At 46.8% G+C, this 20,046-nt stretch overlaps 1 protein-coding gene across 1 annotated transcript in view; it reads right to left on the bottom strand.

Moving 5' to 3' along the window:
- The window catches only part of LOC137347482 (UDP-N-acetylhexosamine pyrophosphorylase-like protein 1), a 60,312-nt gene extending 52,084 nt beyond the window's left edge, over positions 1–8,228 (bottom strand). The window contains 3 exon segments of the mRNA XM_068011927.1: positions 6,051–6,117; positions 7,272–7,597; positions 8,214–8,228. Of these exon segments, the coding sequence (XP_067868028.1) occupies positions 6,051–6,117; positions 7,272–7,597; positions 8,214–8,228 (408 nt within the window).
- Between the last annotated feature and the right edge of the window lie 11,818 nt (positions 8,229–20,046).

Below are 20,046 nucleotides of genomic sequence, written 5' to 3' on the forward strand. Positions count from 1 at the left end.
AGTGAGAGTCAGTGCCTGTGGAACTGTACCCCAGTGAGAGTCAGTGCCTGTGGAACTGTACCCCAGTGAGAGTCAGTGTCTGTGGAACTGTACCCCAGTGAGAATCCGTGTCTGTGAAACTGTACCCCAATGAGAGTCAGTGCCTGTGGAACTGTACCCCAGTGAGAATCAGTGTCTGTGGAACTGTACCCCAATGAGAGTCAGTGTCTGTGGAACTGTACCCCAGAGAGAGTCAGTGCCTGTGGAACTGTACCCCAGTGAGAGTCAGTGTCTGTGGAACTGTACCCCAGTGAGAGTCAGTGTCTGTGGAACTGTACTCCAGTGAGAGTCAGTGCCTGTGGAACTGTACCACAATGAGAGTCAGTGCCTGTGGAACTGTACCCCAGTGAGAATCAGTGTCCGTGGAACTGTACCCCAATGAGAGTCAGTGTGTGTGGAACTGTACCCCAGAGAGAGTCTGTGCCTGTGGAACTGTACCCCAGTGAGAATCAGTGTCTGTGGAACTGTACCCCAATGAGAGTCAGTGCCTGTGGAACTGTACCCCAGTGAGAATCAGTGTCTGTGAAACTGTACCCCAATGAGAGTCAGTGCCTGTGGAACTGTACCCCAGTGAGAATCTGTCTGTGGAACCGTACCCCAGTGAGAGTCAGTGTCTGTGGAACTGTACCGCAGTGAGAGTCAGTGTCTGTGGAACTGTCCCCCAGTGAGAGTCAGTGTCTGTGGAACTGTACCCCAGTGAGAGTCAGTGCCTGTGGAACTGTACCCCAGTGAGAATCAGTGTCTATGGAACTGTACCCCAATGAGAGTCAGTGTCTGTGGAACTGTACCCCAGAGAGAGTCAGTGCCTGTGGAACTGTACCCCAGTGAGAATCAGTGTCTGTGAAACTGTACCCCAATGAGAGTCAGTGCCCGTGGAATTGTACCCCAGTGAGAATCAGTGTCTGTGGAACTGTACCCCAATGAGAGTCAGTGTCTGTGGAACTGTACCCCAGAGAGAGTCAGTGCCTGTGGAACTGTACCCCAGTGAGAATCAGTGTCTGTGGAACTGTACCCCAGTGAGAATCAGTGTCTGTGGAACTGTACCCCAATGAGAGTCAGTGCCTGTGGAACTGTACCCCAGTGAGAATCAGTGTCTGTGGAACTGTACCCCAATGAGAGTCAGTGCCTGTGGAACTGTACCCCAGTGAGAATCAGTGTCTGTGGAACTGTACCCCAGTGAGAGTCAGTATCTGTGGAACTGTACCCCAATGAGAGTCAGTGCCTGTGGAACTGTACCCCAGTGAGAATCAGTGTCTGTGGAACTGTACCCCAGTGAGAGTCAGTATCTGTGGAACTGTACCCCAATGAGAGTCAGTGCCTGTGGAACTGTACCCCAGTGAGAATCAGTGTCTGTGGAACTGTACCCCAGTGAGAGTCAGTATCTGTGGAACTGTACCCCATTGAGAGTCAGTGCCTGTGGAACTGTACCCCAGTGAGAATCAGTGTCTGTGGAACTGTACCCCAGTGAGAGTCAGTGTCTGTGGAACTGCATCTCAGTGATATTCTGTGCCTGTGGAAGTGTATCCCAGTGAGGGTCAGTGCCCTTGGAACTATACCCCAGTGAGTATCTGTGGGATAACTCTCCCAATTTTGGCACAAGCCCCCAGATGTTGGTGAGGAAGACTTTGCAGGTTGATCAGGATTGGTTTGCCATTGTCGTTCCCGGTGCCTCAGTCGATGCCATGTGATCCTTCTGGTTTCATTCATTTTTGATTGACATCTTAGCAGTTAGATACAACTGAGTGGCTTGCTTGGCAATTTCAGAGGGCATATATGAGTCAACCACATTGCTGTGGGTCTGGTGTCACGTGTCAGCCAGTGCGGTACAGTGGCGCAATGGTTAGCACCGCAGCCTCACAGCTCCAGCGACCCGGGTTCAATTCTGGGTACTGCCTGTGTGGAGTTTGCAAGTTCTCCCTGTGTCTGCGTGGGTTTCCTCCGGGTGCTCCGGTTTCCTCCCACATGCCAAAGACTTGCAGGTTGATAGGTTAATTGGCCATTATAAATTGCCCCTAGTATAGGTAGGTGGTCGGGAAATATAGGGACAGGTGGGAATGTGGTCGGAATATGGAATTAGTGTCGGATTAGTATAAATGGGTGGTTGATGGTCGGCACAGACTTGGTGGGCCGAAGGGCCTGTTTCAGTGCTGCATCTCTTAAAAAAAAAACTAAACCAGGTAAGGACAGCAGATTTTCTTCCCTAAAGGACATTAGTGAACCAGATGGCTTTTGACAACAATCGACAATGGTTTCATGGCCATCATTAGACTAGTTTTAAATTCAAGATTGATTAATTGAATTCAAATTCCACCTTCTGCTGTGTTGGAATTTGAACCCATTTCCCCAGAGCAATGCACTCGGTCTCTGGGTTACTAGTCCAGTGACAATACCACTACACCACCGCCTGGATGCCACAGAGCAATTGTACGTGGCCCAGGCCCTTAATTGGCTTTGGTGGGGACTTCTGCCCCTCTGAGACAGGAAGTCACGCCTCCAAGAACTGCCATCCAATCAGAGAGCCAGCAGCTCTTTAGTCCCGGCAGCGCCACTGTGAACAGTGGTCACTGCTGGGACTGCACCCAGCCAGGATCAGCAACAATGGAGACGGCCCCAGAAAATATAAGTGGGGATCAGGCCTCGCCGGGGACAATCGGCTGGGCCCCGGCGAGGCGGGGATGTTGATTGAGAGGGCGGGGGAAGATGTTTTAGCAGGGGTGACCTGTGCTGCTGGGAGGGGGGGGGGCTCTCCGTGGGGCACAGGGTGACCAATTAGGAGGGCCCCTCTCCACTCGCAAGGAGGCCGCCAGGTATTACTGAGCAGTCTCCTTAGGTGCTGAAGCGCCTGTCCGCCACCGGTAATATACCATTGGCAGCAGGGGGAGGCCCTTAAGTGGCAATTAATTGGCCACAAGAGCCTCAATTGACCTAGGGTAGGCGGGCAGTTTGCCACCTACCCCGCTGCTGGTAAAATAGCAGTGGTGGGGGGGGCAGGTGGGGACCGATACCAGGGCCTCCTGCTCGATTTTACACCCCATCCCTGCCTCCCAGCCCGCTCCGGCCTGTGATTTTGAGGAGTATGTGGCAGCTGTGAACACATGGAAACAATGAAAAGCTCAGGTGGTGCTGCTGAAGCCAGACTTGTGGACTTTGCATCTTGGAAAAGGACCATAGGCTATTGACTTTTGATTCCAGATAAATTTAACAGATTTTCTCAAGGCAGACAAGCAGTGAGAAAGAAAGACAACCAGTGGTGGCATCCTCAAGGGGGAGAGAGGGAGAGGGGACACCTGCGCTTGGAAGCCTGATACAGCAAAAGGCTGTGAAGACTGGAACCTGTTTTGAAAGTTGAAGTTTATGGAGAAGTAAAGACGGGAGACAGGTCAGAAGATTGGACAGAATATAAACAACAGCCAAGAGTGATAGGAAGATAAAATTAGAGTACGAGAGAAAGCCATCTAGTAATATAAAAACAGATAGTAAGAGTTTCTATAGCTATTTAAAAAAGAAAAGAGTTAGCAAAGTGAGCATTGGTCCTATAGAAAGTGAGTCTTAATAATGGATAATAAGGAGATGGCAGATGAATTGAACAGATATTTTGCATCGATCTTCAGTATTGAGGATACAAGTAACATCCAAGAATTAGCTGTTAAGTCAAGAAATGGAAGGGAGGGAGGAACTGAACAAATTGTTGGAGCTGCGGGCTGACAAGTCCCCGGGTCCTGATGGACTTCATCCTAGGATGTTAAAAGAAATGGCTAGTGAGACAGTTGATGCGTTAGTTTTAATTTTCCAAAATTCCCTAGATTCGGGGAAGGTTCTGTTAGATTGGAAAATAGCTAATGTAACTCATTTATTCAAAAAGGGAGGGAGACGGAAAGCAGGAAACTACTGGCCAGTTAGCTTAGCATCTGTCTTAGGGAAAATGTTAGAAGCTATTCTTAAAGACGTTACAGCAGGACATTTAGAAAAATTCAAGGTAATCAGGCAGAGTCAACATGGTTTTGTGAAAGGGAAATCATGTTCAACCAACTTTTTGGAGTTCTTTGAGGGAGTTACATGTGCTGTGGATAAAGGGGAACCAGTGGATGTATTGTACTTAGATTTCCAGAAGGCATTTGATAAGGTGCCACATCAAAGGTTATTGCAAAAAATAAAAGCTCATGCTGTAGGGGGTAACATATTGGCACGGAGAGAAGATTGGCTAGCTAACAGGAAACAGGCAGTAGGGATAAATGGGTCATTTTCTGGCTGGCAAGATGTAACGAGTGGAGTGCCACAGGGATCAGTGCTGGGCCCTCAACTTTTACAATTTATATAAATGAATTAGATGAAGGGACCGAAGGTATGGTTGCTAAATTTGCTGCTGACACAAAGATAGGTAGGAAAGTAACTTGTGAAGAGGACATAAGAGGGCTACAAAGGGATGTTGATAGGTTAAGTGAGTGGGCAAAGACCTGGCAAATGGAGTATAATGTTGGAAAATGTGAAAGTGTCCATTTTGGCAGGATGAATAAAAAAGAAGCATATTATCTAAATGGTGAGAGATTGCAGAGCTCTGAGATGCAGAGGGATCTGGGTGTCTTAGTGTATGAATCGCAAAAGGTTAGTAGGCAGGTACAGCATGTAATTAGGAAAGCTAATAGAATGTTATCGTTTATCACGAGGAGAATCGAATACAGAAGTAGGGAGGTTATGCTTCAGCTATACAGGACATTGGTGAGACCACATCTGGAGTACTGTGTACAGTACTGGTCTCCTTATTTAAGGAAGTATGTAAATGCGTTGGGAGCAGTTCAGAGAAGGTTTACTAGACTAATACCTGGAATGGATGGGCTGTCTTAGGAGGAAAGATTGGACAGGCTAGGCTTGTATCCACTGGAATTTAGAAGAGTAAGAGGCGACTTGATTGAAACATATAAGATTCTGAGAGGTCTTGACAGGGTGGATGTGGAAAGGATGTTTCCCCTTGTGGTAGAATCTCAAACTAAGGTTCACTATTTAAAAATAAGGGGTCGCCCATTTAAGACAGAGACGAGGAGAAATTTTTTCTCTCAAAGGGTTGTGAGTCTTTGGAATTCTCTTCCTCAAAAGGCGGTGGAAGCAGAGTCTTTGAATATTTTTAAGGCAGAGGCAGATAGATTCTTGATAAGCGAGGGGATGGAAGGTTATCGAGGGTAAACGGGAATGTGAAGTAATCAGTTCAGCCATGAACCTATTGAATGGTGGAGCAGGCTCGAGGGGCCAAATGGCCCACTTCTGCTCCTAATTCATATAGAGTCATACAGCACTGAAAACAGGCCCTTCAGCCCACCGAGTCTGTGCCGACCATCAACCACCCATTTATGCTAATCCTACATTAATCCCATATTCCCTACCACATCCCCACCTTCCCTCAATTCTCCTACCACCTACCTACACTAGGGGCAATTTACAATGGCCAATTTACCTATCAACCTGCAAGACTTTGGCTGTGGGAGGAAACTGGAGCACCCGGCGGAAACCCACACAGTCACAGGGAGAACTTGCAAACTCCGCACAGGCAGTACCCAGAACTGAACCCGGGTCGCTGGAGCTGTGAGGCTGTGGTGCTAACCACTGCACCACTGTGCCGCTCACTTGAGAGGGTTTTGTGTTCTTATGTAAGTAGAAGTCCAGATCGAAAATGCTCGGAGAAGTGAGCGAAGAGGACATTTACTTTAAGAAAGGCCCAGGAAATCCAACCCATTGTAACTGGGAGGGGTTTGGGACTTTTAACTGCAAAGATTTCACCATCAAAGAGGACTGTGTGATGTATAAGTGCGGTGTGAGATTTGCAAGTGTTTTAATAAGTAAAGGAAATCTTTTCTTTGTAATTTAGGGTATCAGCTACTTACAAAGTATTATTTAATTAATAAGGATTTATTTTAGTTTAGTTGTTATAATAAATGATTTAAAACATGAAATCTTATTGTGTAATTCTTTAAATTGGTCTGGGGGTTCATATCTCGTATTTTTAACGCTAACATTCTCACTAAGGTTGTAATAAGGGAATCAGAGCAGGAAGAGAGAAACTGTTTCTGCTGGTTGCGTAGTCGAGGACTGGGGGGCATAGTGTAAAAATTAGAGTCAGACCTTTCAGGAGTGAAATTAGGAAACACTTCTGCACACAAAGGGTGGTAGAAGTTTGGAACTCTCTTCCACAAATGGCAATTGATACCCGAGCAGTCGTCAATTGGAAATCTGTCATTGATGGATTTTTGTTATCCAAAGGTATTAAGGGATTTGGGGCAAAGGTGGGTACCTGAAGTTAGATTGCAGATCAGCCATAATCTCATGAAAGCAGAACAGGCTCGAGGGGCTGAATGGCCTCCTCCTGTTCCTATGTTGCCAAACTATCAGAATAATTGGAAGCAAGTTTGAATGGGTGGATGTGGAAAATATGTAATTCTACAGGAGTGTGGGAGGGAGTGTATTTTTAGAGACTCTTCCAACACTGTCCAGGCTGGCCTGCCATCTTCCACCTTACACAAACTTAAGCTCATCCAAAACTCTGCTGCCCATATCCTAACTTGCACCAAGTACCGTTCACTCAACACCAGTTGGTCTCGCTGACTTACACAGGCTTCCAGTTAAGCAATGCCTTGATTTTAACATTCTCATACCTTCTTTTCAAATCCCTCCATTACATCACCCCTCCTTATCTCTGTAATCTCCTCCAGCCTCATAACCCTCCGAGATATCTGCACTCCTTTAATTCTGGTCTTTTGAGCATCCCCGATTTTAATCCCTCCACCATTAGTGGCTGTGCCTTCAGCTGCCTGGGACCTAAACTCTGTAATTCCCTTCTAAACCTCTCTGCCCCTCTAACCCTCTCTCCTCCTTCAGGACAACCCTTAAAACTTACCCCTTTCATAGAGTCATAGTATCATAATGGCACCGAAGGAGGCCATTTGGTCCATTGATTCTGTGCTGGCTCTCTGTAGAGCGATCCACTCAGTCCCAGTCCCCAGCTCTATCCCCATTGCCCTGCAAGTTTATTTGCCTCAAGTGCCCATCCAATTTCCGTTATGAAATCATTGATCACCTCTGTTTCCACCTCCCTTGTAGGCAGCGAGTTCCAGGTCATTACCACTCACTGTGTAAAAAAGTTTTTCCTCGTATTCCCCCTGTATCTTTTGGCCAAAACCTTCAATCAGTGTCCCTAGTCCTTGTATCATCTGTTAATGGAAACAGTTTTTCCTTTTTTAACTTACCTAAATCTGTCTTGATCTTCTACACCGCTATTAAATCTCCCTCCAACCTCCTTTGCTTCCAAGGAGAACAATCCCAGCTTCTCCAACCTAACCTTGTAGCCAAAATCCCTCATCCCTGGAACTATTCTGGTAAATATCCTCTGCACCTTCCCAAGGACCATTCTAAAGTGTGCTGACCAGAACTGGACACAATACTCTAGTTGTGACCTAACCAGAGCTTTCAACGTAACTTCCCTGCTTTCGTACTCAATACCTCCATTTATGAAGCCCAAGATCCTGTATGCTTTGCCAATTAATCTCTCAAAATGTCCTGCCACCTTCAAAGGCTTAGATTTAAGTCAATGGACTAAATCTTTAGAACTACGCCATTTAGTCTATACTGCCTTTCCCCATACCTTCTGCCAAAATGCATCACCTCACACTTCTCTGTATTAGATTCCATTTGCCACTTGTCTGCCTATTCTACTAGCCTATATATCACCTTCTTTGTCCCTAATAGGCCCCACCTCATCTCTTACTAGTTACATGCTAGTCGATGATTTTGGGTTATGGTTAGGGTTCTCTTTTATGTTAGCTGCCATTCTATTCTCAGATTCTCTCTTTGCCGGTCATATTTTCCTCTTCACTTCCTCTCTCCACTTGTTGTATTTGGCCTTGTTCTCGCTTGAAGAATTCACCTGACATGCATCATACACACTTTTTTTTGTTTCATCATATTTTCTATCTCCCTTGTCACACAAGGAGTCCTGGCTTTGGTTTCCTGCCTTTCTCTCTTGTTGGCATGTACCTAGCCTGTACCCGAGACGTCTACTCTTAAAGATCACCCATTGTTCCGTTAGTTTTTCCTGTTAATCTTTGGTCTCATTTTATCCTGGCTCGATCCCCTCTCATCCCATTGAAGTTTGCTGTCTTCCAATTTAGAAGTTCTACTTTAGATTGTACCTTGCTCTTCTCCATTGCTAATCTAAACCTTTTGATACAATGATCACTCTTACCCAAATGTTCCCTCAGATACTGGGTCCACTTGGCCCACCTCATTCCCCAGCAACAGATCCAGCAATGACCCCTTCCTAGTTGGACTGAGAACATATTGGTCAAGGAAGTTCTCCTGAACTTCCATCAAATTGTTGGTCAATTTTTCCTTATGTGGCTTGGGGCGTCAAATCTTGTTTGATAAAGCTGCTATGTTGCATCTTGGGATGTTTTACTATATTGAAGGTGCTATTTAAATGCAGGTTATTTTTGTAGGGGTGTGTGACAGGACGGTGTGTGAGGGAGTACACTGGGGATCTGAGTGCATGGCAGGCATGCATCAAAGTGTTTAGAAAGAATATGGTGTGGGTGTGTGTGAAGGAATGTGCGTGAGGATTGAAGGGAGTGTGAGGTTGTGAGGAAGTGTACAGGGTGTGTGTGAGTGCTGAGGGAATGTGGTGGGTGTGTGTCTGTGGGGTTGGGGTCTGAGTAAGTGAGGGAGTGTGGAAGGGTAGGTGAGTGTGCGGGACACTGACGGGGTAGTCAGCGTGTGAGGGAGTGTGTCAGGGGATATGAGTGCGAGAGCCAGTGTGGCAAGGTGAGTGGGTGTGCGAGAGGGTGGCATGGTATGTGAGAGTGTGAGTGTGTGCTGGATTGTTGTGGGGGTATTTGACTATGTGAATGTGAGGGTGTGTGGCAAGGGTATGAGTGTGTGAGGGAATGAGGCGGTGTGCATGAGTGTGTGAGGGAGTGTCGGTGGTGTGACTGTGTGAGGGAGTTTGCCGGGTGTGTGTCTATGTAAGTGTGACGTGTGTGTCTAGCGAGTGTGTGTGAGTTGGGTGTGTGGGTGTGGTGGCTGTCTGTGTGCCGGGTGTGTGTGATGGTGATGGGTGTGTTTGTGAGTGGTGGGGGTGCGTGAATGCAGTAGGTGTGTGTTGTGAGTGTGATACGTGTGTGTAAGTGTGGTGTGTCTGTGTGAAGGTGATGGGTGCGTATGTGTGTGAGTGGCGGATGGAGGAGAAGATCAGCCACGAGCATACTGAATGGTGTAGCAGGCTCGAGGGGCCGAATGGCCTACTCCTGCTCCTATTTCTTACATTCTTATGCCAGTGAGGAGAATGATTGGATTTATTTGTGATGGCCTTCACAGTTCAACAGTTTGGCAATGCTTTCATTATCTGGGCTTATCCATTGAGTCTGGCTTGGTGAACAGGATAGCACCTGAGAAGAGCATGGAATGGTTAGACTGCTGGAGAGAGCTGCAGGCAAAAGTTTGATCCCACCCTCTAACTGCTCGCTGTCTGGAAAAATAGAGTGAGAGATTCAGAGAGAAAGAGGGAGCGATAGTGAGAGGGTGTGGGGGAGAGAGAGATAGTGAGAGTGAGAGATTCAGAAAATGAGAGAGATAGTGAGAGTGTGGGAGAGAAAGATAGTGAGAATGAGAGAGATTCAGAGAGAGATGAGAGTGTGCGGGAGAGAGAGGGTGAGATTGAGAGAGGTAGAGTGTGGGAGAGAGTCAGAGGGAAAAAAAAGTGAGAGCTTCAGCGAGAACGAGGGAGAGAGCGTGGGCGAGAGATGGTGAGATAGATTCAGAAAGCGAAAGAGAGAAATGGTGAGAGATTCAAAGGGGTAGAGAGAAAGAGATAGTGAGAGTGAGAGATTCGGAGAGAAAGAGAGAGAGAGATAGAGTGTGGGCGACAGTGAGAGAGATTCAGAAGGAAAAAGAGACAGAGAAAGAGAGAAATAGTGAGAGAGCTTTATAGAGATAGAGTGTGGGAGAGAGAAAAAGAGAGCGAGAGATAGAGAGATTCAGAGAGAAAGATAGTGAGAGACAGAGATTCATAGAGAAAAAGAGAGATTGTGAGAGAGTGAGAGATTCAGAGAGAGATAGTGAGAGTGTGGGAGAGAGAGAGTGAGAGATTCAGAGAGAAAGATAGAGTGAGAGCGAGAGATTCAGAGAGAAAAAGAGAGATTGTGAGAGAGTGAGAGATTCAGAGAGAAAGATAGAGTGAGAGAGAGAGATTCAGAGAGAAAAAGAGATTGTGAGAGATTCAGAGAGAGAGAGGAGAGAGAGATAGTGAGAGTGTGGGGGAGAGAGAGAGAGTGAGAGTGAGAGATTCAGAGAGAAAAACAGACGGAGGAGAGAGAGGTGGTGAGAGTGTGGGAGAGAGAGATAGAGAGAGAAATTCAGAGACAGAAGAGCGAGAGAGAGATAGAGTGTGGGAGAAAGAGTCAGATGGACAGATGGAGAATGTTCTAATGATGACTCCTTGCACTGAGATTCAAACTGGCAGTTGCATAAATCTCACACTCTGCAACACTCCTTCCTGCAGTTGCAAACACACGTCAGGAATTAGGGCTATTTTTACCTGTTGACACCCTATATTTTGGGGAAGAATTAGCGGAGGTGGTGGCACGCACTCAGAGTCCAACTGTGAAACATCTGTGGTGCCATGAAGCCTGCGATGAACAGTTACTGCAAGTTAAGATCCCAGGGGTTACATACCCACTGCCCCCGTCTCCCAAGGCTGCTGTTCTGATTGGAAGATAGTTCACTGTGGCTCTCACCCAGAGGAGCTATCCTTCACCTGTGAGAGCGTCAGACAGATATTCAACCATGGGGGGTGAACCTCCTACAGACATTGCCCTGGACAGTGTCAGCTGATAGGATCCCAACTCAAACAAAGCAGAAAATTATCTCAGTTAATAAAAAGAAAATTGATAGACTGACAAAGAAGTTCAAAATAAAACAAAGCCTCAGCATGGTCTGTGACGTCGTCCAACATCATCATTTACCCGGCTCTCTCTGCATTAATATCCCATTGGTCCCCGCTGCCTACTATGTCTGCTGGAGACAGAATCAGCATCAACAGAGCGACCGGGAGTGAGCCCACACTGGATCACTTGGAGGGAGTGAGAGTGAGGAGAAAAGAGAAGGGACTGGAGGAGTGAGAGTGAAGGGTAGGGAGAGTGAGGGGGTAGGTTATAAATGTTGGAGAATGATTTGAAGCCACCTTGTCTATGATGTGAGCTAGCATGGCATGTTCCTTTTGTATCAGTCTGCAAGAGCACAAATTGAAGTAGGTGCATGTGGTGACAATAACAGTTCAGTTTGTTCACCTTGCTGTAAATTCAGATCGATTCGTTTCTGTATCTGTATTTGGTCTCACCTCAGCGAGTCTTCGCTCAGTTCACCTGCAGAGAGATTGAGGAAGATCAGGAAAGCAATGGTGATTGGGGAAGAGTTTCTGCAGCTGTCTGTGTGAATCCAGGATGGTGTGTTGCCTCCCAGGGCCCAAGGATGTCACCGAGCTTCTGCAGAGCACTCTGGGCGGAGAGGGTGAACAGCCAGTGCTCGTGGTCAATATTGCTACCAACAACACAGGTAGAAAAATGTCTGAGCTGCTGTAGGCGGAGTGTAGGGAGCGAGGAGAGAGATTGAAAAGCAAGACCTCAATCTCCAGATTACTCCTGGTGCCCTGCACTAGTGAGTATAGAAATAGAAGGATAGAGCAGGTGAATTAAAAACAGGAAGTGCTGGAAATACTCAGCAGGTCTGGCAGCATCTGTGGAGAGAGAAACAGAGTTAACGTTTCAGGTCAGTGACCCTTCATCAGAACTGGAAAAATGTTAGAAATGTAACAGGTTTTGAGCAAGTGAAAAGAGGGAGGGAGGAAGAAGAACGAAAGATGGGGCGGAGGGCAGGAAAGATTAAATGGCAAAGATGTCACGGGAACAAAGGCAAAGGAAGTTCTAATAGTTGTATTAAAAGACAAAGAATTAGTCCAGAGAGAGTGTTAATGGCTTTTATTTTATTTGAGCAGATGAATGCATGCTGGAGAGATGGTGCGGGAGGGAGAGCTGTAGGTTTCTCTGATATTGGGACTGGTTCGGTGGGGGATGGGACTGCACTGGCCAGAAGGATTACACCTCGTGGGGCAGTTTACTAAGTGCTGTTGGGGAGGGTTTAAATTAATTTGGCAGGGGAACGGAAACCAGGATGTAACAATAGAAAGGAGAAACAAGATGCACAAAGGATTGGGAGAGACAAATAGCACCAGAGTAAGAAATAGATAGAGTCAGACTGAGAGGGAATGCAGTTAGGTCTAAATTTTGTTCACAGTGAATGTATGTGAACACATGGAGTGTGGTAAATATGGTTCGTTAGCTGCAGGAGCATATAGACATATGGAAATATGATGATGTGGTGATAATGGAGACCTGGTTCAAAAAAGAGCAGGACTGGATACCAAATATTCCTGATTACCAATTCCTGAGTACAAATATTCCTGAATACCAAATATCTGTGGAGAGAGAAGCAGAATTAATGTTTCAGGTCAGTGACCCTTCTTCCGAAGAAGGGTTGCTGACCTGAAACATTAACTCTGCTTCTCTCTCCACAGATGCTGCCAGACCTGCTGAGTATTTCCAGCATTTCTTGTTTTTATTTCAGATTTCCAGCATCCGCAGTATTTTGCTTTTACCAAATATTCCTGTATTGATTAAGGAAAACATTACAGTGCTGGAGACAGAGGATGTCCTGGAGGGGTCAAGGACAGAATCTATTTGGTTGGAGTTAAGAAGCAATAGAGGTTCAAGGGCAGCAGATGGACAAATGTGGATTAATTAAGGAAAGTTAGTATTGATTTGTTAAAGGCAAATTGTGTTTAACTAACTTACTTGAGTTTTTTTAATGAGGTAACAGAGAGGGGTGATGAAGGTAACACGGTTGATGTGCTGTTCGTGGTCTTCCAAAAGGCACTTGATGAAGTGCCACATAGTCATCTATGTCATTTATATAAACGACATAGGTGACTGTGTGAGGGGTAGGATCAGTAAGTTCACGGATGACACAAAGATTGGCCGAGTGGTTAACAGTGAGGTTGAGTGTCTTGGGTTACAGGAAGATATAGACGGGATGGTCAAATGGGCAGAAAAGTGGCAGATGGAATTTATTTTTATTATTTAGAGATACAGCACTGAAACAGGCCCTTCGGCCTGTGCTGACCATCAACCACCCATTTATACTAATCCTACCACATACCCACCTTTCCTATATTCCCCTACCACCTACCTCTACTAGGGGTAATGTTATAATGGCCAATTTACCTATCAATCTGCAAGTCTTTGGCTGTGGGAGGAAACCAGAGCACCTGACGAAAACCCACGCAGTCACAGGGAGAACTTGCAAACTCCACACAGGCAGTACCCAGAATTGAACCCGGGTCGCTGGAGCTGTGAGGCTGCGGTGCTAACCACTGTGCTGCCCTTAATTTAACCCTGAAAAGTGTGAGGTGATACACTTTGGAAGGAGTAATGTGACACGGAAGTATTCAATGAATGGCCTGACACTGGGACGTTTCGAGGAATAAAGGGGCCTTGGCGTGTTTGTCCATAGATCTCTGAAGGCAGAAGGGCAGATTAATAGGGTGGTGAAAAAGGCATATGAGACACTTTCCTTTATCAATCGAGGCATAGATTACAAAAGCAGGGAGGTCATGTTGGAGTTGTATAGAACTTTGGTAAGGTCACAGCTGGAGTACTGTGTGCAATTCTGGTCGCCACATTATAGGAAGGATGTGATTGCACTGGAGGGGGTGCAGAGGCGATTCACCAGGATGTTGCCTGGGATGGAACATTTAAGCAATGAAGAGAGGTTGGATAGGCTCGGGTTGTTTTCGCTGGAGCAGAGAAGACTGAGGGGTGACCTGATTGAGGTGTACAAGATTATGAGGGGCATGGACAGGGTGGATAGGAAGCAGCTGTTCCCCTTAGTTGAAGGGTCAGTTACGAGGGGTGACAAGTTTAAGGTGAGGGGCAGGAGGTTTAAGGGGGATTTGAGGAAGACCTTTTTTACTCAGAGGGTGGTGACGGTCTGGAATGCACTGCCTGGGAGGGTGGTAGAGGCGGGTTGCCTCACATCCTTTAAAAAGTACCTGGATGAGCACTTGGCATGTCATAACATTCAAGGCTATGGGCCAAGTGCTGGCAAATGGGATTAGGTAGACAGGTCATGTGTCTTTAATGCATCGGTGCAGACTCGATGGGCCGAAGGGCCTCTTCTGCACTGTATTATTCTGTGATAACAGGCTTGGCAGCAAAGTGAGAATAAAAGGGACTGTAGCAGCATGGATATGAAATTGTCTGAGTGATAGGAAACAGAATAGTTCTGAATGGTTGTTTTTCAGACTGGAGGAAGGTATATAACGGGGTTCCCCAGGGGTCAGTGTTAGCACCCTGCTTTTCTTGATATATATTGACTTAAACTTGGGTGTCCAGGGCACAATTTCAAAATCTGCAGATGACACAAAACATAGAAGTATTGTGAACTGTGAGGAGGATAATGATAACCTTCAAGAAGACATAGACAGGCTGGTGGGATGGGCAGAGAAGCAGCAGATAAAATTTAATACGTTCATTTTAGTAGGAAGAATGAGAAGAGGTAATAGAAAATAAAAGGTATAATTCCAAAGTGGGTGCAGGGCAGAGGGACCTGGGATTTATGTGCACAAATCATTGAAGGTGGCAGGGCAGGTTGAGAAAGTGGTTAATGATCCTGGGCTTTATAAATAGAGGCATAGAGTACAAAGACAAGGAAGTTAAGATAAACCTGTATAAAACACTGGTTCAACCTCAACTAGAGCATTGTGTCCAGTTCTGGGCACCACACTTTAGGAAGGAGGTGAAGGCATTAGAGAGGGTACCATTACCATCAAGCTGTGGGACCAACCCTGGTTCAATGAAGAGTGTAGGGGGGCATGCCGGAGCAGCACCAGGCATCCTTAAAAATGAGGTGTCAGCCTGGTGAAACTACAACAGAGGACTATCTGCGTGCCAAACAGCGAAAACAGCACGGGACAGACAGAGCTAAGCGATCCCACAACCAACGGATCAGATCTAAGCTCTGCAGTCCTGCCTCATCCAGCCGTGAATGGTGGTGGACAATTAAGCAACCAACTGGAGGAGGTGGCTCCACAAATATCCCCATCCTTAATGATGGGGGAGCCCATCACATCAGTGCGAAAGATAAGGCTGAAGCACTTGCAACAATCTTCAGCCAGTAGTGCCGAGTTGACGATCCATCTCGGCCTCCTCCTGAGGTCACCAGCATCACAGATACCAGTCTTCAGCCAATCCAATTCACTCCACGTGATATCAAGAAACGACTGAAGGCACTGGATACTGTAAAGGCTATGGTCCCTGACAATATTCCGGCAATAGTACCAAAGACTTGTGCTCCAGAACTTGCCGTGCCCCTAGCCAAGCTGTTCCAGTACAGCTACAACACTGGTATCTACCCGGCAATGTGGAAAATTGCTCAGGTATCTCCTGTACAGCAAAAGCAGGACAAATGCAACCCGGCCAATTACCGCCCCATCAGTCTACTCTCAATCTTCAGTAAAGTGATGTTGTCAACAATGCCATCAAGTGGCACTTGCACAGCAATAACCTTCTCACCGATGTTCAGTTTGGGTTCCGCTAGGGCCACTCAGCTCCTGATCTCATTACAGACTTGGTTCAAACACAGACAAAAGAGCTGAACTCCAAAGGTGAGGTGAGAGTGCCTGCCTTTGATTTCAAGGCAACTTTCGGCCAAATGTGGCATCAAGGAGCCCTAGCAAAACTGGAGTCAATGGGAATCAGGGGAAAAACTCTCTGCTGGTTGGAATCATACCTAGCGTAAAGGAAGATGGTTGTGGTTGTTGGAGGTCAATCATCTCAGTCCCAGGACATCACTGCAGGAGTTCCTCAGGGTAGTGGAGGGCCGAAGGGCCTGTTCCTGTGCTGTAATTTTCTTTGTTCTTTAGAAAATAGGCGACAGGTTCAGATAGAGGATCTGGATCGGCGCAGGCTTGGAGGGCCGAAGGGCCTGTTCCTGTGCTGTAATTTTCTTTGTTCTTTGTTCTTTGTAGTGTCCTAGGCCCAACTGTCTTCAGCTGCTTCATCAATGACCTTCCCTCCATCACAAGGTCAGAAGTGGGGATGTTCACTGATGATTGCACAATGTTCAGCACCATTCGCGACTCCTCAGATACTGAAGCAGCCTGTGTCCAGTTGCAGCAAGACCTGGGCAATGTCCTGGCTTGGGCTGAAAACTGACAAGTAACATTCGTGCCACACAAGTGCCAGGCAATGACCATCTCCAACAAGAGAGAATCTAACAAACTTCCCTTCATGTTCAATGGCATTATGATCACTGTATCCCCCACTATCACCATCCTGGAGGTTTCCGTTGACCAGAAACTGAAGTGGAGTAGCCATATAAATGCTGTGGCTAGGAATCCTGCGGCGAGTAACTCACCTCCTGACTCCCCAATGCCTGTCCACAAGGCATAAGTCAGGAGTGTGATTGAATACTTTCTATTTGTCTGGATGAGTACAGCCCCAATAACACTCAAGAAGCTCGGCACCATTCCAAACAAATCAGCCCACAAATCAGGTCACTGACCCGAAACGTTAACTCTGCTTCTCTTTCCACAGATGCTGCCAGACCTGCTGAGTGATTCCAGCATTTCTTGTTTTTAAATCAGCCCACTTGATTGGCACCCCATCCATCACCTTCAACATTCACTCCCTTCAGCACCGATGCACAGTGGCAGCAGTGTGTACCATCTACAAGATGCACTGCAGCAACTCACCAAGGCTCCTTTGACAACACCTTCCAAACTCGTGATCTCTACCATATAGAAGGAAAAAGGCAGCAGATGCATGGGAACACCACCACCTGCAAGTTCCCCTCCAAGTCACACACCATCCTGACTTGGAACTACATCACCTGTCCTCACTGTCGCTGGGTCAAAATCCTGGAACTCCCTTCCTAACAGCACTGTGGGTGTACCTACCCCATGGACTGCTGCGGTTCAAGAAGGCAGCTCACCACCACCTTCTCAAGGGCAATTAGGGATGGGCAATAAATGCTGGCCTAGCCAGCGACGCCCACATCCCATGAACAAATATATAAAAAAAGATTCACGAGAATGGTTGCAGGGAGAGGGAATTCAGTTATGTGGCTAATCAGAGAAGCTGGGGTTGTTTTTCTTTGAGCAGGAAGGTTGAGGATTTGATCGAGGTTTTCAAAATCATGAGAGCTCTGGACAGAGTAGATAAAGAAAAACTGTTCCCATTGGTGGAAGGGTCAAGAACGAAAGTGCACAAATTTAAGGTGATTGGCAAAAAGAAAACAAGTGACATGAGGAAAAGCTTTTTTGTGCAGTGAGTGGTTCAGATCTGGATTGCACTGCCTAAGAGTGTAGTGGAGGCAGCTTTAATCGAGGCTTTCACAATGGGGACTGGATAAGCAACTGAAGGGAAAAGGTTTGCAGGGCTATGAGGTAAGGGCAGGGGAGTGGGACTAGCCGAATTGCTCTCGCAGAGAGCTGGCATGACCTCCTTCTGTGCTGTAGTCATTCTATGATTTTATGTTAAGTCTCTGGGTTACACTACTGTACAAATAGATACAGGGCATGAGAGTCAACTGGCCTAAGCACAAGACACACAGAGTAATCACTGGAGTGAGTGACTCACTGAACCAGAGGAGGACTCTATGGCAGAGCTGAATTCCTAACAGTATTGTGTCAAGAACAGGGGCATTTTCCCCGATGTCTTGGCCAATAGTTATCGCTCAAACAACATCACCAAAACAGATTAACTGCTCATTCATCTCAATTGTTGTTTGTGGGATCTTTCTGTGTCCAAATTGGCCATGAGATGCTTTTCGTTTCAGTCTCCGAATTGGGTAACTAATTATTATTTTGATGTTTTATTTTAAATTCGTGGTAAAATCATTCATATGGTTACAGTTTGAGAACTTGTTGTTTGTGGGATCTTTCTGTGTCCAAATTGGCCATGAAGTTCTGTGGGGCATCTTGGGAATATGAAGGGGTGCTGCAGAAATACAAAATCTTTCCTTTCTGTGATCCCTCTGAACTACATAGTCAGCATGTTGGAAAGTGAGATGTCCCTCAGCATTCTCGGCGAGGGGAAGTGTCAGCCAGAGAGAGGAACAGAATGACTGCTGAGAGATAAACATCATGGTACGGTACTCTAATGTGTATCATACTGGACTAGAAACCCAGAGAAGAGGAGTTTAAATCCCACCAGAACAAACTGGGAAACTAAATTACATAAATCTGGTAATTTGTGGACTGGCTTCGAAAGCAGTGTTTGTTTGAGGCCAGATACGACTGGATGAGCTGCTCTTAATTTACAGAACAAGCAAGGTCACTGCACATATTTCCTTCCAGTTGTGCTCTTTGTACAGGGCTCCCTGACTTTCAGCTGATCTTTATTCGGGAATCCAGGTAGGTTTCGTCAGTGTACACTATGACATCACTCCTGTAGTGAGCTGCTGTTGCTATAGCAACCATCGGTCCTTAGTGGCATCATTTTATAAATAACTCTCAGCCGGGAGAAGCTTCAGAGTAATTAATGTCATCATCAGCACAGGGCGAGTTCACTGCCTCAGCCCGACATTCACTTCACTTGTTGCAGTCGGTTCTCTGTCCTCGTACAGAGGGAGCACCAGCTGATCCAGTCCAGAGTCTGCAACGCACTCCCTTCCTACCCACTCACACCCTCACTCACACCCTCACTCCCACACACCCTCACTCACACCCTCACTCCCTCACTCACACACACCCTCACTCCCTCACTCACACACACCCTCACCCTCACACACACACCCTCACAATCACCCTCACTTTCACAATCACCCTCACAGTAGCCCTCACTCCACCCCCAAGCTCACCCTTATCCCGTTCTCAACACCACCCTCACCCTCATCCTCCCACCCTCACCCCCAATATCACCCCCCACCGTCAACCTCAACCCCAATCACTGCCCCACCCTCATCCTCAATCTCACACCCACCTTTACGTTCACCCTCACACTCACCCTCAATTTCATTCCTACTTCCACCCTCACCCTCAACCCCAGCTTCACACCCACTGTCCCAGCCCCTCAAAATCTACCCTCATCCGCATTCTCACCCCCATCCCCCATCTCACCCTCAGCCCACTCACATCCCACCCACACACCACCTCCCTCACTGGCCTTCACTCAGACGATGACTCCGGCAGCAGTCACTTTATAATGAAACAGTAGAAATGACAGGGACTTGGGGAGAGAGTGGGACAATGGGATTAGTTTGGGATTGATACAGGGACATGAGGAGAGTGTGGGACAATGGGATTAGTTTGGGATTGATAGAGGGACGTGGGGAGAGAGTGGGACAATGGGATTAGTTTGGGATTGATACAGGGACATGGGGAGAGAGTGGGACAATGGGATTAGTTTGGGATTGATACTGGGACATGGGGAGAGTGTGGACAATGGTGTTAGTTTGGGATTGATAGAGGGACTTGGGGAGAGTGTGGGGCAATGGGATTAGTTTGGGATTGGTAGAGGGATATGGGGAGAGAGTGGGACAATGGGATTAGTTTGGGATTGATACTGGGACATGGGGAGAGTGTGGACAATGGTGTTAGTTTGGGATTGATAGAGGGACTTGGGGAGAGTGTGGGGCAATGGGATTAGTTTGGGATTGGTAGAGGGATATGGGGAGAGAGTGGGACAATGGTATTAGTTTGGGATTAATACAGGGACTTGGGGAGAGTGTGGACAATGGGATTAGTTTGGGATTGGTAGAGGGACATGGAGAGAGTGTGGGGCAATGGGATTAGTTTGGGATTGGTAGAGGGACATGGGGAGAGAGTGGGACAATGGGATTAGTTTGGGATTGATAGAGGGACATGGGGAGAGAGTGGGACAATGGTATTAGTTTGGGATTAATACAGGGACATGG

The sequence above is a fragment of the Heterodontus francisci genome, chromosome 32, assembly GCF_036365525.1.
Source record: "Heterodontus francisci isolate sHetFra1 chromosome 32, sHetFra1.hap1, whole genome shotgun sequence".
NCBI classification, from domain to species: Eukaryota; Metazoa; Chordata; class Chondrichthyes; order Heterodontiformes; family Heterodontidae; genus Heterodontus; species Heterodontus francisci.